The sequence below is a fragment of the Bubalus kerabau genome, chromosome 8 (genome assembly GCF_029407905.1).
Source record: "Bubalus kerabau isolate K-KA32 ecotype Philippines breed swamp buffalo chromosome 8, PCC_UOA_SB_1v2, whole genome shotgun sequence".
Lineage (NCBI taxonomy): Eukaryota > Metazoa > Chordata > Mammalia > Artiodactyla > Bovidae > Bubalus > Bubalus kerabau.
The window spans coordinates 107661178-107679350 of record NC_073631.1 but is presented as its reverse complement, the minus strand read 5'-3'; the positions used below and the strand labels follow the sequence as shown (position 1 = coordinate 107679350).

General features: G+C 44.7%; 2 protein-coding genes across 5 annotated transcripts in view; one reads left to right on the top strand and one right to left on the bottom strand.

Moving 5' to 3' along the window:
- Positions 1 to 16640, bottom strand: part of TMEM178B (transmembrane protein 178B) — a 412255-nt gene extending 395615 nt beyond the window's left edge. For all 4 annotated transcript variants that reach the window (XM_055591126.1, XM_055591120.1, XM_055591123.1 and 1 more), the window contains exon 1: positions 15973 to 16640. In XM_055591126.1, coding sequence (XP_055447101.1) covers positions 15973 to 16354 — 382 coding nt within the window. In that variant the 5' untranslated portion in view covers positions 16355 to 16640. The remainder of the gene's footprint in view (positions 1 to 15972) is intronic.
- Positions 16353 to 17662, top strand: LOC129658377 (collagen alpha-1(I) chain-like). Its single transcript, XM_055589392.1, has 3 exons — positions 16353 to 16500; positions 16598 to 16915; positions 17058 to 17662. Exons 1-3 carry the CDS (start codon positions 16353 to 16355, stop codon positions 17660 to 17662), a joined length of 1071 nt encoding a protein of 356 aa, XP_055445367.1.
- Positions 17663 to 18173: the final 511 nt, after the last annotated feature.

Here is an 18173-nt window from a genome sequence, read left to right as displayed (position 1 = left end):
AAGGAGCTCAGTACCGGGATGTCGCTGTTGCTCCTGAGTGCACTTCACTAGCTGGAGACGATCTATCTTCTGTGAAGGAGCCATTATGGTCTCTGATGCGTCCCCCTTTTTAGCAGCTTCTATTGATCTGCAAGCGCCCAGCCAGCCACCACACCACTACGGATATGTGTAATAAAAGCTGATACCGGCGTGCTGCCAGAATGGTAACAACTCTGCTGACCCCAAAAGATGAGATGCCACCTTCCAGTTTGAAATAAACCTCTGGATTCCTATAGGTTTTAAAATAAGCATTTATGACAAGAGACGATTTGCTAGGGTAAGGGCGACCCGCCATTTTATAAGACTCGCATTGCTGCATAGATCACTTATACTTTTTATAATCAGTTTTTACAATTAATCTAACTCTTCAGCAAGTTCAGTATTTAGTTGGGATGCCTACCCAATGGTTACTACTGAATGTACAATCTGAATTTTGGTCTATGGTGCTTTATGCAGAGGGTTCTGGAAATCATTTTTCTAGTTTAAACTCAGCATAGACTTAACCAATATAACTCCAGGAGATACAGTGGTCATAGAAAATGTTTCCTCGATAAGAATCATTTATTCAGCTTAGTTAGAGAGCCAAGCAATGTAGCCAGATGTATATTTGTCTGCTGAAAAACAAAAGAATTATTCTACTATCCAAATGACAGCAATGGTCTGCCCTTAGTAGATCGCATAGCTAAAGGAGAAGTTCTCTAAACCTTCCCTGTGAGATGACCAGCCTGAACAACAGTCACTGCTGTTTGGGAAGAGAATCCACTTCCCAGTGACATGGAGAGTAAACGTGTCTCTCATCCATTGTCAAGCTGGGACGCGGTGGTCTTCACAAGCAAAGATGGGTTGGTTGGCCGTGATGTCTTTCTGTCCCCAAACCATTCTGTAGAGGATGCATGCTTTCTACGAGCAATGTTGCTCACCAACCACAATGGGGCCAGGTGCACCAGAGACTTGGAAATAGATACTGACCCTGTTTACCCAGCATCACTGACCCACGCCAGCTGGAAGTCATGAAAAGTGAACTGAGGTATGAACCAGAGAGGCATTCACAAAGACACAGTCTCTATCTTCTGGCCGTTTTCTGACCAAACTCTCTATGAAAAGAGATTTGAGGAAGCTGCCCTTAGTAAACAGTGGAGAGGGAAGTTTTGACAAGACAGCCTGAAGACAAGCCTGGTAAACACTCAGAAACTTGAGGGAATAGTCACATATGCCAGACCCAGAGGTAATCCACGATGGGGACAAGAAATGGAGATATGGGACTTCCCTGGTGGTCCAGTGGCTAAGACTCCACGCTCCCAATTCAGAAGGCCTGGGTTCAGTCCCTGGTCAGGGAACTAGACCCTGTATTCTGTAATGAAGATCCCATGCAGCCAAATAAATACATATTTTTTAAAAGAAAAAAAATGAAATGGACCTAGCCTTCTCTTTATCCAATATGCTGCGGGCAGGAGGCAGGGGCAGGTGGTGGTGAGGACCAGACTAAGAAAAGCATGCCAAGAAGAGAAAGTGGGCAAGATCATAATGAAGAGGTCCAGTCCAGGATATGTGGAACAATCCCCACTTGAAATTCTCCTCATGTGAATCGGAGATATGGGCGCTTTAAGAAAATACAAACCTTAACAAAAGAAATAAATCAAAGTTTATCGTATGCATTACAGAGCAACTCACAGCAGGTTTCCTTTTAATAGTGAGTTTCCCTAGTCCAGTGAAATTATGGCTCTTTGTTAAATAAGACTTCCAGATCGACTGCATTAACGGAAATAAACCTTCATTCATCCAATAACTATGTATTAAATACCTATTATGGACCATGCATTATGCAAAACACTGCAGATAAAAAGATGAATAATAAGTAGTTCAAAAATAGTCTTAAAAAGGAGGGAAACATATGGGGAAACAAAATGTCACTGGTGCTAGGAAGATGTCTGTTGTGTGACAGAGGGCTAAGGAGGAAGAAGGCAATTCTCCCTGGGAGACAGAGGTGATGGAACCCAAGCAAGACTAGGAGGAGGGGCCCGTGGCTGATCCCTGAACGATAAGCAGGTGCAGGCCAGGCTGAGTTGGGGGTGGGTATAAGCAGGGACAGAGGCTTCTAGGCAAAGGAAGAAGCTTCATTATCAAAGGCTCTCAAGTATCAAACAGTTTAGCCTGTTTGGGGACCAGGAGTCCTTCATCAGAGCTGGAGGAGAGCAAGCTGGAGAGAAGCAGGCAAAAGGATGAGATGGGCAGATTGCAGGCTAGGGGGTGGGGAATGTTGCCAGACCTGTGAGTCCTCACACGCCAAGACGACCTTATTGTGGACCTCTTGTGATTGACGGGCTGGGAGGAGCCACTGAAGAATTTTGAGCAGAGTGATAACATGATTAGATTTACATGTAAGAAAAATCACTCTGAATGGAAAGCACTGACAGGAGATGAGATTAGAGAACAGGGGAGGCTACAAGAACACAGGAGATGTGACCTCACCACAGCAGCAGTATCGGAATAGTGGGGAGATGAGCAGAAGAGTATCAGGAGGAAAAGTGACTTCACTGCTCCAATGAGTAGGGCAAGAATGAAGAGATCTCTAAGGATGACTCCCAAGTTTCTGGTTTGGGCAAGTAGGGAGGCAGTGAGGTCATTTCCCGAGATGGAGGAAAATGAAAGAGCAATGACTGGGAGAAAACGAAAACAGGTTCTTTTGGACCAATGGAACCTCCAAGCAGAGGTATCCAACAGGTGAGGTGTTTGGGTGGAGGGTCTGATTGAGAGATTCCCGGTGCAATAGGTTGTGAACATCAAGGCCAAAATCAGTCACGGACGTGAGATGGCTCAAGGGGACAGTGGGGGAAAGAAAAAGAAGTGGTACCCTGGAGAACACTCACATGGGCTGAGAAAGAAGAGGTAGTGCTGGAGAGGAGGTAAGAAACAAGACAGAAACAGACCAGGAGAGGACAGTGCCCCCAAAGCCAGAGAAGGTGACAAAGAGAAGGAGAGGAGTGACCCCAGCATGGGAGCTAGGGAGGAAACCCCGGGGCTAGGGCCTCAAAGTGCAGAGGGTGAAGAAGACAAGAAAGCCAGGCGAGGAGAGAGGCCACACCTGGAAAGAACAAGGGCCGAGCAAGACGAACTTCTGTTTTGTGTTAACACATTCCTGAAGGAGGAAGTGAGGGGAAGAGGTTGAAGACATAGAGGCCAGCCCTTCCCAAAGTCACTCATCTCAGGAAGGGCCGGAAGAGCATCCTTGCAGAGCACAATGAATAAAGCAGCTCATCCACATGGGACCTGGAGATGCAGGCCTTCCCAGAGTGTCACATGGGCATCTCTTCAGCCCTGTGGTTACTGAAATATGAGCGTGAAAATTATTCTGCTCCAACGTCCCTGAAATCCCCTAGGACTTTCATGACCCCTAGTAACTTCAGGTCCAGCTCTGGTGCTTGAAAAGCATTATCAGGTGAAAATGGGACCCCTGCTGTAATTCTGATGGGCCTGTCCCATTCCAGCTGGAGCCCGTATGGCGTGGGAACATACCATTGCTCCTGGCTGAAGTCACCCGCACAATTCTAATATAATTTTGACTCCTTCCTACCAGTTCTCAGCTTTTCCTTTCCTAGTTCATCTGAAGTCCTCCGGTAGGGTCCACAGGCCTTCCCAGGGGCTCGTGCTCAGTCTCTGGTGGGCTGTGCTCTCTCTGTCTCCGTGCCTTAGCTGCTAATCTTCAGTGTCTGATTAAGTTCATTGGAGGAAGGGCTTTGGTTTACCTTGCTGGCCCTTAGAGTGCTGGGTTTTTCTCCACAAGCTGCAAGAAACCTGCAAAGCAAGAATTGATGTGCACATTCGTCTCTATCTCAGAAATAAGCCATTTTAAAGCCTTGGCTTCCTCTTCTTACACCACATCAGAAGGGGGGAAAACATGACTTTATCCTTTCTAAACCCTTCCCCAGGAGCACCTCTCAGTGCAAACTGTTGGTTAAGGGTTACCTGATTCTCCTCTTTGTTACTACTTACAAAAGTCAGTCACAGACTGACTCAAAGTTTTCCAAGAATTTTCTTTAAAGAACCTGCCTCCTGAACACTGAACAGTAGAGTCTGAATAAAATGTGAACTTTTTTTGATCAGAACAGCAACAATCTTTCAAATAGCTTCAGTGTGCATGCACACGTGTGTCCCATTTGCTTCAGATCTGTTTGTTATTGTTGTTTTAAGAAACAAAATATTAATATCACAGATGATTTGAAAGCTCCATCCCAATTCCATTTCCTCCGTTGTCCTGAGAAAGATAAACATCATCCTTCATTTTGGGTTTATCAGTCACATGCATATTTGTATAAAAACAAATAAACCATATCTCATGTTATCTGATCTGTTTTTGAGTTTCATATAAATGACATCATTTCATTCTGCACCCTGATCCTTTCACTCCAATTTCATCTTTCTCCACTTGGAAACACGTAGGTCTAGTAGATGTCTTTTAAATATACAGTGGTAGTTTCCATCATATGAACAAACCATACCTATTTTCCATGTCCCTATTAATAATGAACACAAAGTTTTTCCTTTTTGTTGACTTATGTATTTTATTATGATAAGAGAGTGCTGCCGTGGCGACTCCTGGATGTGTTCCATGGACTCATGAGTGTGTACAGCCTGGGGCAGAAGTGTCAGGAGACAGGGCAGGTACGTCCTCAGCCTCACAAGGCAGCATCTAACGCTGCATTAATTAGCGTATAGCAGCACAGGAGGCCGGAGCTTCTTTAAGGTAAAGATAAGCCTACCCCATCTAGCTCTACAAAACACCCCAGAGCCTTGGGGAATAAGAGTTGTGTCTGCCTAAATAGAACTGCTATTACAAATATGAAGAGAAATGGAGGGCAAATCTGAATGAGAGATTGCTCTAGAGCAAATAAAGAGTCCAACAGAGAGAGCTTCAGAATATAGAACAGCAGGGCATTTTCAAACGCAGGAAATGATATAAATTTATGAAGATGACCTAATATAAAGTAAATTGGCTTTTCTTGGCAAAATACTTGGATGCCAAAAAAATCAATTGAAATAATTCAGATACTGCAGTCCCCCATAAAAGCAGCAAATCTGTCAAACTTCTCTGAATGCCAACAGCAACCTCCGCTCAGAATAAACATCACCTGTACAAGATTGCTAGTGACTCCTAGAATGGCCCTTTAAACATCGTCTCTGTGTATACAGATTTACGAAAAATAAACTTTTTTCATCCTTAAATCACCTGTGTGTTGCCTGACATATTTATACTTGCTGGTATTTTAAAATATTGCTGAACAGAGTATCTCTGATATGATTTCTTAAAATCTGAGAGCAATAGCTGCTTTTTGGGAGAAGGACTAGGTGTCTGGGGGACAAATGTGGGTGGAACGCAGACTCGACAAGTATTTCCTTGTCATTATTAATTAATCACTTTTCACTGAAGCTCAGACTTCATTTTATCAACCCACAGATAACCTAAGTACATCTTAGGACCTACTGTCTGCTTTTTGGCAAATCTTCCCCTAATCGCTCTAGAACTCAAGAATCACTCAGGACCTCAGCACATAAATCTCTCAAAGAACCAAACCTGGATCTCCAAAACATACAAACAGCCCATCCAGCTCTATATCAAAAGAACAAACACCCAATCCAAAAATGGGAAGAAGATCTAAACAGACATTTCTCCAAAGAAGACACACAGATGGCCAAAAGGCACATGAAAACATGCTCAACATCACTAATTATCGGAGAAACGCTAATCCAAACTACAATGAGGTTACCACCTCACACTGGTCAGAATAGCCATCATCAAAAAAAAAAAAAAAATCTACAAACAAATGCTGGAGAGGGTGTGGAGAAAAGGGACTCCTCCAACACTGTTGGTGGGATGTAAACTGGTATGGAAAATAGTATGAAGGTCCCTTTACAAACTTAAAATAGAGTTACCATAGGATCCAGTAATCCCATTCCTGGTCACATATCTGTACAAAACCATAATCTGAAAGGATACATGTATCCCAGTGTCCACTGCAGCACTATTTACAATAGCCAAGACATGGAAGCAACCTAAATGTCCAATGATGGAGGAATGGATAAAGAAGCCATGGTACATATATGTGATGGAATATTATTCAGTCATAAAAAATGAAATAATGCCATTTGCAGCAACACGGATGGACCTAGAGATTATCATACAAAGAGAAGTCAAAGACCGATATCATATAATTTTACTCATGGGGAATCTAATTTTTTTTTCAAAAAGTTACAAACAAACTTATTTACAAAACAGAAGCAGACTTATAGACAGCAAAAACAAACTTATGGTTACCAAAGAGAAAACATGGAGGAGGGGGATAAATCAGAGCTTGAGATGAACACATGCACACCATTACACATGAGATAGATGAGCAACGTATAGAACAGGGAACTCTATCCAATATTCTGTAATAACCTATATGAGAAAGGATGAGAGGAAAAGAATCTAAGAAAGAATAAATATATGTGTATACACATATATCAGTTCAGTTCAGTTCAGTTGCTCAGTCATGTCCGACTCTTTGCGACCCCATGGACCACAGCATGCCAGGCCTCCCTGTCCATCATCAACTCCCGGAGTTTACTCAGACTCTGTCCATTGAGTCGGTGATGCCATCCAACCACCTCATCCTCTGTCATCCCCTTCTCCTCCCGCCTTCAATCTTTCCCAGCCTCAGGGTCTTTTCAAATGAGTCAGCTCTTCGCATCAGGTGGCCAAAGTATTGGAGTTTCAGCTTCAACATCAGAACTTCCAATGAATATTCAGGACTGGTTGGATCTTCCTGCAGTCCAAGGGACTCTCAAGAGTCTTCTCCAACACCACAGTTCAAAAGCATCAATTCTTCGGCACTCAGGTTTCTTTATAGTCCAACTCTCATATCCATACATGACCACTGGAAAAACCACAGCCTTGACTGGATGAATACATATTTATATGTGGGACTTCCCTGGTGGCTCAGTGGTAAAGAATCTGCCTGCCAATGCAGGAAACACAGGTACCATCCCTGGGTTTGGAAGATCCCCTGGAGGAGGAAATGGCAACCCACTCCAGTATTCTTGACTGGAAAATCTCATGGATAGAGGAGCCTGGGGGCCTACAGTCCATGCAGTCATAAAGAGTCAGACACAACTTAGTGACTAAACAACAATATGTATAACTGGATCACTTTGCTGTACACTTGAAACTAACACAACACTGTAAATCAACTATACTCCAATAAAATTAAAATATTTTTTTAAAAAGAACTAAACTTGGGGTTTTTATTTGTCGGTCTTCTGCATACTGCCTGTTTTCTCTTTGAGGACAGGAGCTATTAATACCTGTCTCACCCAGGATCCTCCAGCCCCAAGTAATGTGCCTGAAATAGCTGGAACTCAAAAGGCATTTTTAGAATAAACACAGAGAAGTGTTCTTTACCATACAATGGTTTTTAAATGACCCAAGGAACATATTCATTATTTTTACTTGTTTTATATACTCATATTCTTAAAAAGTTTTGTTTAGCAAAAAGGTACAATCCTCGAAGGCGTTTCAATGGAAGACCTATGGGGGCAGATATTTTGCCTGTTTCATTAACTTTTATGTCCAAAACATACCTGAGTCAGTGCCTGACACATAGTGGGCGCTCAAAAAATGTGTGGAATAAATGAAGATCCTCAGTTATGAAGTATTCTACACACCAGGAATCCAGTTCCTTTCTCTATTACGTTTCTTAATTCTTTTAATTAATTTCTTTATTTTAATTGTGGTAAAACAGAGTTAGTGATGGACAGGGAAGCCCAGCAAGCTGCAGATGATGGGGTCCCAACGAGTCAGACACGACTGAGTGACTGAACTGATATGTAACATAAAATCGATCATATTAAGCATTTTTAAGAATACAGTTCTGTAAAGTATGGACACCAAGGGGGAAATGAAGAGTGGGGTGAATTGGGAGATTGGGATTGGCATATACACACTACTGATACTATCTATAAAACAGATAACTAATGAAAACCTACTGTACAGCACAGAAACTCGACTCAGTGCTCTGTGGTGACCTCAATGGGAAGGAAATCCAAAAAAGAGGGGATATGTCTGTAGATATAGCTGATTCACTTTGCTGTACAGCTGAAACTGATACGACATTGTAAAGCAACTATACTTCAATGCTGCTGCTGCTGCTAAGTCGCTTCAGTCACGTCCGACTCTGTGCGACCCCATAGACGGAAGCCCACCAGGCTCCCCCGTCCCTGAGATTCTCCAGGCAAGAACACTGGAGTGGGTTGCCATTTCCTTCTCCAATGCATGAAAGTGAAAAGTGAAAGGGAAGTCGCTCTTAGCGACCCCATGGACTGCAGCCCACCAGGCTACTCCGTCCATGGGATTTTCCAGGCAAGAGTACTGGAGTGGGGTGCCATTGCCTTCTCCCTATACTTCCATAAAAATTAATAATAAAAAAAGAAAACAGTTCTGTACTTTTAGTACATTAAGTACATCCATATGGTCATGCAACCAACACGACCTTTCTCCATCAAGTTTTTAGATTTTTTAACCACAGTCTGCAACATAGCATTTTAAATCATCAGAGAGATGGTGAGTTTTTATTACACAGTCCTAGATTGGAACAAAATGAGCTGCCTCATTTTCCACCTCTTCCTTTTACAAACTAGCACCCTGCCATGATCGTTTCTGCAACATCTCCATCTCTCTCAATTTGCTCTTTCTTTCCCCTGCCTCACCCTGCTTTCTTTTACCTCTCTTTTACCTTCTGTCAACCATATGCCCATTATTTACCCTCTGTCACCTACATTTAACTTTCTCATCAAATGTGAAAGGGTTTGACGTTCATACAATCCAAACCCACTCTTTTATACATGAGGAAACAACGTCCTTTAAAAGAATGTATGTGAAGATCATGGCATCCTGTCCCATTACTTCCTGGCAAATTGATGGGGAAACAGTGGAAACAGTGACAGACTTTATTTTCTTGGGCTCCAAAATCACTGCAGATAGTGACTGCAGCCTTGAATTAAAAGACGCTTGCTTCTTGGAAGAAAAGCTATGACCAACCTAGACAACATATTAAAAAGCAGAGACATTACTTTGCTGACAAAGATCCATATAGTCAAAGCTATGGTTTTTCCAGTAGTCATGTATGGATATGAGAGTTGGACTATAAATAAAAGTGAACGCCAAAGAATTGATGCTTTCGAACTGTAGTGTTGGACAAAACTCTTGAGAGTCCTTGGACTACAAGGAGATGAAACCAGTCAATCCTAACCTAAAAGAAATTAGTCCTGAATATTCATTGGAAGGACTGATGCTGAAGCTGAAGCTCCAATACTTTGACCACCTGATGTGAAGAACTGACTCATTAGAAAAGATCCTGGGATCGATTGAGGGCGGGAGGAGAAGGGGACGACAGGGGATGAGATGGTTGGATGGCATCACAGACTCGACTGACAGGAGTTTGAGCAAGCTCCCAGAGTTGGTGATGGACAGGGAAGCCTGGCATGCTGCAGTCCACAAGGTCTCAAAGAGTTGGACACAACTGAGCAACTGAACTGACTGACTGACTGGATACATTGTCTCAAAAACAGCAGACATCCAGTCAGTTAGAATAAATGTGCTTGTCCACTCATCCACCAACTCATGCACAGCCTTCTCTCTGTGTGTATTTTTGGGGGTAAGGAGTTATAAAAGTATCTGCATCTGAATGAACACTTGTGACTCTACTATCCAATGTCTAGACGTATACGTGTGTGGGGTGTGTGTGTGTGTGAAGAGTCTAATCCAGAGTGTGTTTAGGATTCTGCCTGAAGGCCTAGGATTACCTATTAATAGCAAAGAGGGAGAAAATATTTTTAACTGACAATCCAAAGTGGAATATAGAATCGATCCTCTAATTGATCCTTACCAACCCTACAGTAAAAGAATAAATAAACTGACCTCTGCAACAGAAATAAGGCTCTTGACTTCATTGGCTCAATAAGATGAGCTCACCCCTGAGTTCCCTGACCAGATGATTCCTGATCCAGTTGAAACAGACGTGATCTCCTGCAAAAGAGCCTGATCCACTCACACATGACAATGAACTTGGGAAACCATGAGCTGGAGTATAAGCTCCCTGAGGACAAGAACCACATGATGACTTTGTTCTCCCCCAACACACATGTAACATTCATGCACGGAGATGCACACCCTATACAGATATCATGGGTTTTGTATGTATGTGCCTGTGAGCAGGTAAAGCCTCCAGATATTATGAAACCAAAACTAATAGAACTATTTATTCTTTGGGCTTATTATTTCATCTTCCCCTTTGTGCTTATCAAGGGCGAAGACATTTCATAGAATTCACTACTGCATGTTATATTATACACTGATTAGCTCATTAGATGTTATTTTTATTTCATCTGTATTTATTTATTGTCTCTCTCCACTGCCCACCCCACCATGGAATATAAGCTTCTCCACAATGCCCAGCCTGTAGACCCTCAAATATTTGTGGAATGAATGCATATGTCATTCATTTCTATAATCTCAACATCTACCACAGTGAAAAAAAAGAAAAAGAAATAAAAAATTACAGCACAAAGGTGGATGAAATTCTGTTGGCGGGTCTCAGGGCCAGGTGAAATGTTTTGCTTTGAAATGACCTTCCTCTCAGTGCTAAGCTGAAGACTTACAGCAGGTCTCACCTTTGTGAACTCTAAATTACTTCCTAATTTTTTGTATCTTTGAAAGAGCAAGTTTATTTTTATTGAAGAATGGTTGATTTACAAAGTTGTGTTAGTTTCAGGTAAACAGCAAAATAACCCTATTTTTTTTTTAATTTGGGGAATCAATACACCAGCCTCTTCTCTACCCACCACCCCCCTCAACAGACTCTATGGCAACAGTAGAGGAGGGTAGATAAGTCTCCAAACCCAGAGCCAGAACTCAAAGCCTGACACCTTCATTTTCTTATCATGAGAATGTGACAAATTAATGGAGCTTTGTGTGTCAGTTTCCTCAACTGTAGAATAGAGATAAATAATAAAAATACCCACTTCAGCGCAGTATCATGAAGAATAAGTTAGCTAATAAACGTAAAACTTAGAAGAGTATCTGGCCATCAAGTTTGATCACTATTAATCAAATAGTAATACTATTAATAAATAGTAATACTAATAATAAATAGTAATACTATTACTTCAGCTGAGCGCCAAAGAATTGATGCTTTTGAACTATGGTGTTGAAGAAGACTCCTGAGAGTCCCTTGGACTGCAAGGAGATTCAACCACTCCATCCTAAAGGACATCAGTCCTGAATATTCATTGGAAGGACTGATATTGAAGCTGAAACTCCAATATTTTGGCCACCTGATGCAAAGAGCTGACTCATTTGAAAAGACCCTGATGCTGGGAAAGATTGAAGGCGGGAGAAGGGGACAACAGAGTATGAGATGGTTGGATGGCATCACTGACTCAATGGACATGAGTTTGAGTAAACTCTGGGAGCTGATGATGGACAAGGGAGGCCTGGCATGCTGCAGTCCATGGGGTCGCAAAGTCGGACACAACTGAGCAACTGAATCGAACTGAACTGAAATACTATTACTATCTGAAATGATGGCCATTAGCCACATATGGCTGTTGAGCATCTGTAATGTAACCAAGGGAGTGATTTTTAAATGTATTTAAGTATGATTATTTTCAGTTTAAACAGACACATGTGGCTGGTGGCCACCCTATGTGCAGCACTGCTACAGGGGATCTCAGTTCACAAGCTCCTTAATGCAGTCCTCGCCTGCTCTCCAGCTCCTGGTCTGCTCCTCTCCCTCGCCCCATAAATCAACACTCACAAGGCCAAACGGAAGGGTCGCACGTCCAAGGCTGGGCCTGTGCTGGCCTCTTTGCCTGAAATGCCCTTCCTCCCCAGCCGCCTCCAAACTTCCTGAAGATCTTGTTCAAATTTCATTTCCTCAGGGCAACTCTCCCCAACTCCCTCCCTCCTGACCTCATCCCACTGCTAACACAATGAAGCCTCACCTTCTCTGGGTTTCTCTGCATCTGTTTCTGTCAGTCTCGTTATCCCAAACTCATCACTTACTCTATGTGATACTAACAGAACAATGGGAATTCTAAGGACCAGTCTGTCTTTGTTCCAGTGATATGGGCCCATTTGCTAATACCTGTGCAGTAAATACTCGCTGAGTCCATTATTAATCTGTGAATATGTACAAGGTTTTATTAACACAAACTTTAGAACACTGACTACCACTCCATAATTATTTAGGTCAAGTTCTCCTATAAGGCTTATTTTCAAATAATAAGGAAGTTCTTAGCATGTCAGTTGAAGGTCTACAGATTTCAAGCCGTATCAACATAACATTTCAGTACTAACCAAAGAATCTGAATCTTCCCTGGAACAAACTCCTACCTGTGTTTGCTCCTTCTAACAGTCTGGAAGTCTCTAGGATTTCAGAAACTGATCCTGCCATTTATCTGTCCCCAGTGCTCACAGTGACTTACCAGGAAGACACAGATGAAATTGAAATGAAAGAAGACGAGAGGACCTGATTATAGACACAGATGGGAATTCAAGGATAAGTGATCTTTGCTACATCCTCTACTCAAATCCTACCCTCAAGAAGGAAAAAATTAAAATCTTGTCTAACGTGAAAAATAACGATTGTGGGTGATATGTATCTATTCATTGACATGTGTTATCCAAAACTGTATTGTGTTGCTCTTACTCCTTAGCAAAGCTTTTGCTCAAGAAATTTCCCTTGTTAAATTATGAAGCCTCTGTTGCAATATTAAACTGCCCTGAGAGTCACACTGGTTCTTTTTCCCTATCACAATTTTCTGACTAATTCTTTATTTGGATTCCCACACAGTGTTCCAGCAATTAGAATAAGCTTTTGATGGATACATTTCTGGGAACCTAATTTGTATGAGTTATTTCCCAAGTACCAAGCAACGGGTGGATGTATTTTACAAATGATTATCTTTCCTGCCCTCCAGGAACTTATGGTTCAATAAGACAAACAAATAAATACACAGTGATCAGAAACGTCTTCCTGTGGGCACAGTCATGTCAGCAGGGCAAGAAACGGATTTCAGAAAGCATATGAATCCAAAGGACTTTGTCTTCAAATCAGATATAGATTTGATTTTTTTTCCTTATTAATTATGTGGTATTATTGTAAAATGCACAAACAGCATTTTCTAATGTAATGAACATTGACTTAATAAATGATTGAGTTCTTTAGGACTCTAGGATAAATCTCTAATTTTCACATAATATTGACAGATTTTACATAGTATTTTTCCTGATTTCCCTTTCCCCCTGCCCAACACATATCTCCAGAATTTTAATCTAAGATGCTTCCCAAAAAAATAAAGGTCTAAGATAGGTTTTGAGACTGCTAATAAACACCGTGAGGTAAATATCTTTCTCTACGATGTCTTAAATTTAAACAAAAGATATAAACTTATTTTTTTTATTTTTTAACTTCCTGCTAAAATCTGCACATTAGAATTGCTTGTGAATTCTCCTAACATAAGACACACTTATTTCCACAGTGTGTCCATCCCTGCTGAGGGAAAGCAGATCTGGCTTTCAAAGATTATGTTTTGAGATTAAAAATGAAGATAGTGACCATAAGTCTTTCAAGATTTGTAAGTCTGGCATGCTATCTATCTCAATAATACCTAACAAGGATGTCAAATGGATAGAAATGGCCATGGTAAGCAGGAGCTTGCTGCTGACAGTGATTGCTGTATTCTGGGTGATGGGAAACAGTGTTTCCATTAGTTCAAGTGACATACAATGCCCTGCCAACTCAAGGAATCAGTGTGTTCAATCCCCCTGCTGTGCCCTGTCCATTTTCTGTTGCTTCCATTCAAAAATCAGTCCATACAAAGTCAAAATGTTGTACATTCTTCCCCTATCCCTTTCCCTGTCGCTGTTTCCAGCTTCACCGGAAGAACATGTCACTATGGTAACCAATCCCTCTGGTGCACAGACCAAGTCAACCTTTCTAGTCCGACTGCCAAGCAGAGCAACATGGAATCAAAGCTCTCAATGGAGCTACCAGAAGTCATGAATTCCAGCCCCCTTTTTCTCAGTGGGGTTAACCAATATCAGGCAGAAGGATACCAGTCTTGTTCCACAAGATGTTCAAGAAAGAAAATTTAAGAATGTCCTTCAGCAAGTCCTACCAGTGTTTATCAGTCGTGATTAACATGAATCCTTCCTCACATTTCCGCTAACTTCCTATCATTCCAATTTTAATGAAAGCAGAAAACGACACATAAAGTAACATTTTCCTGAATCTGAAAATTTGAAAACTGTTACAGAGTCAACCATTGTCAAAATCTATTTTGCTTCCTCTTCTTTCCCAAACCCAAGATGCTCTCTTCTGCAAATCTCTAATATGCTGTACAGTTTGACAAAGTTATAGAGCTCCAAGCAGGTCACCCTACTTTACTAAGAGTCTAACCATGAAGCAGATGTGATGCTTGTAATAGAAACACATTCTTAACAAAATCATCTAAAATCCCTAGTCATTCTACAGAAGATGCACAACAAATAGGAAGATGGATTCTCTTTCTGAACCTACCCACCTAAATCTGAGTGGCCACCCAAACTATACCCACTGTTTGTCTTTCTTAAACAACTTTTTTTTTTCAAATTAATAATTTTTTTCTGATCCACTTCAACATTTTAACAAATCGAAGAACATCAGTTTTCACATACAAGATTTTAAAATAGCAGCAACCCTGCACTGTAATTATTGACATTAGGAAAAACTACCTCATATGGTAGCCACAAAGACTTTTCAGACAACAACATTGTTTTCACCTTGGTATTACCATTAAACAGGTGAAGAAAATGAAGGGGGTGGAAGGAACTCCTGAAACAGCACCACAACTTCCAGGGTGCAGCTATCATTAATGCATGTTCCAGCACGCACATTCCCTTCTTCAAAGCAATATTACTATACATCCAAACAATATTTCAGTGAGCTAATGGAACAGGATGCGCCCCAAAGTATAAATCATGCAAGATCTACAAACTGCATCAGATGAGCAGACTTTAAAAAAATTTTGTGATCATATTAAAGTATCAAGTAAATTTTTATCATTAGCAAATGCAGTTTGTTTTCTGCCTTCATATACTCTGGATATTTTTTCTACAAATCTTCTGAAAATAGTATTTTTTTCCTCTCTTAAGTACCCATTCTGGTGTTACTGGGGTGGGGGGGGGGACCTACTTTCGTGTGCTTATTAGATCCTGCTAATATTCAGTGTGCAGGAGACATTTTTGTCAACCACTCAAAAAGAGAAATCAAGAATTGTGGTGTGCTGCTACAGGTTAACAGGCTTTGGGCTGAAATAGGGCCGGGGCTGTGATTTATTGATGTTTCTATGACTAGTGCCTGCATTATGCAGGGCAGAGTACAGCACTTCAACATTTCTGGCAGGAATAAGGCCTTCCCTGTGAGATGTTTCCCCAGTTGCTTTTGATGAATCAGTTCAACACGTAAACCAAAGATTAAAACTAAGAGCCTGTCTACCCCGACATAACACTCTTAAAGGGTTTCATTCCTCTGTTAACCGCACAAGATTACAGATTCCCTTCCTTTTCAGAGACTACTGAAGCATCTTCCTGGGTTAAAACCCCTGGACCATGAGATTCTATCGGAATCCCATCAGACAAACGCAAGACCAGAGGCTAAGTAAGGAGAGGTAAGCCTCATTACGAGCTGTTGGGAGGCAAGATGTGGCCACTTCAAGGCTCAGCCGAGCCTGGATAACCTGACCTCCTGATACCAAGAGATCTGAGAGGCTGCGGCCGGGCGAAGGCAGGAGAGGGCAGCCGGGCCTAGAGGCGCGCGGCTCTCCGCAGCGCCGCGCCACGCCTCGCCTCTAAGCGCTTACCTTTCCGAATCAAGGCCGCGATCTCAGGGTCGAAGCCTTGTCGGTGGCACTTCCTCCAGAGGCCCATGTTGGTGGAGTTGTACTGCCGGCTGCACTCGTCGGCGGGGCTCATGGCGAAGAGTTGCCGGCGATTCCGGGCCCGGAGGAGCTTGCCCTCCCAGCGGTCCAGGCGCGAGCGGCTGGCCCGGAGTGGCAAGTTGTTGTTGTTGTTGTAAATGAAGCCGGGGTCGATCCGGCGAGTGTTGAAGGCCTTGCACCTGTCCCGGTGCTTCCTGGCGTCCGTCTCGTACCAGTGGTCCGAGCATATGGCCACGGCCAGCATGCCGAGGGCGCAGAGCGCTAGCGAGAGGCCCGTGTAGAGCAGTAACCTTCCGGCAGCCATGCCTCCGCTTCGCGGCTACACCTTGGGCATGATCCGCCGCAGCCTCGCCTTCCCTCCGCGCACCCGGAACAAAGCTGCGGGCGGCCGAGCCGAGGAGGGGACGGCAAGGGGACTCCGCAGCGGCGCCCCTCGGCCCCTGCCTGCTGGTGAGCAGCCCAGGGACTGCAGGGGATGGGGGCGGGCAGCGTAAAAAGTTCTGATCGGGAGAGGCTCCGGCGATCCCCTGGGCGTCCTCCCGAGCAGGCGCAGCCTCGGGCGGCGGCGCGCCCGGCCAGACCGCCTCCCGCCCCCTCCCTGCCCCGCAAGAAGCTGCTGCCCGGAACCCGCCGCGTCCGCAGCACTCAGCCGGGTTTCGGGCGACGCTGCCCTCGGGCCGGAAACTAAACACCAAGTGCCCTCCGCTGCGGTGGGACTCCTGGGCTTTCTTTGTGCAGAGTGGCGGGACCCACTCGCTTGGCTTTCTTGGGGGAAGGGGTTTATCAGGAGGAGATGGTAGGCGACGGGATAAATTGAATCACCCCCGATGCGGCCGGCCAGCGCAGGAAACCTCCAGATGCCAGGGTAGGCTGCCCTGAGTCCCGCCTGGGTCTCCCTCTCAGCGACTCTACCCTTCCTGGTCTGCAAGAGAAGAAATATTCTTCTTCTCTGGATCGGGTCTTTTACCAAAAAAATAAAAAAAAATTCTCTGTCCTCTGGTCACCAGCAGGTCCTTTGCTCCTTCTGGCCAGCGCGGAGCGTTCAGAGGCTGGCTCCCAGTCGGTGCACGGTCTCGGCCGACCTTTCCCCGCGAGCTCCCGGGTCGTCTACCTCTTGCTTCGCCATTTAGGCGGCCCCTCGGGCCGACAGTGCGGTCACCCAGACGGCGTTACCGGACGAGCCTTGGTCGGGGCTTTGGGGCGACTGGGCGGCAGCCCGCGGGCGCGAAAGGCTGGCTGCGCTGAGGAGGATGCACCTGGCGGGGCGCACAGCGCGGGGCGTGCGGGGCTCGACGCACGGCGCCTTCAACACCATGGACAGGTCGCGCGACCGCGGCGCCCGGCCCGCCCAGCAGCCAGCCCCCAGGGCGTCATGCCGCCCCCACCACTGCCTTCTTCTTCCCGAAGTGTCCACCCGGCCACCTTCAAACCCGCCTCTCCCGCGACGCCTCCGCCTCACTTCATTGGGCTCCCGTGTAGCCCCGGGAACGTGCTGCCCGGGTGCTGCAGGTACCCAGAAAAACAACGGCTCCGGCCCTTCGACGCAATCCGCCCCCTTATCCCGCCACCTGAGCACCGGCACTCCAGCACTCCGTCTGCTCGGTCCAGCTAGGGTCAGCCGCTCTCAGACTGCACCATTTTCTTCGCAGCCCACCCAGGGGTTGAGATGCCGGCTCAGTCGGCAGCGCGCAGAGAGTCCTGTCCGGCCTTGGCGTTCTACGATCCGGCTCCAAGAGCGGTGGTCGCCGAGGTGAATGGGGCGAGGGTGGGGGAGGGAGGCTGAGACTCCCAGCTCCCCGTCCCTGCCTCCTCCTCTAGCCGCGGCAGCTCCGGGACCTCGCGGTCTCCGCCGGTGCCAGGGAGGGAGAGCCCAGGCTGCTCCGGGGAGGCTCGGGAAATCGCATCGCCCGGCTGCGGGGCGCTGGAGGAAGCCGCGGCTTTGCTCTCTTGCTCCGGCGCCGGGCGCTGCAGCCTTGGCTGAAACCCACAGACGAGAACACGGAGCGCGCAGCCAAAAGCTAGTGATGTCATCCGTGCAACGTGAGCCTCATCTCTTATTTTTCTAGCATCCTTAAAGATAAAGTGCACCATTTCCCAGGCACAGGATGTCTAAGGCTTATTCT

Coding starts and splice junctions, on each gene's coding strand:
- LOC129658377 (XM_055589392.1), top strand. CDS start 16,353: ATGCCTCCGCTTCGCGGCTACACCTTGGGCATGATCCGCCGCAGCCTC. Junction 16,501..16,597: donor CCCTCGGCCCCTGCCTGCTG/GTGAGCAGCCCA, acceptor CCTCCCGAGCAG/GCGCAGCCTCGGGCGGCGGC. Junction 16,916..17,057: donor GGAAACCTCCAGATGCCAGG/GTAGGCTGCCCT, acceptor TCTGGTCACCAG/CAGGTCCTTTGCTCCTTCTG.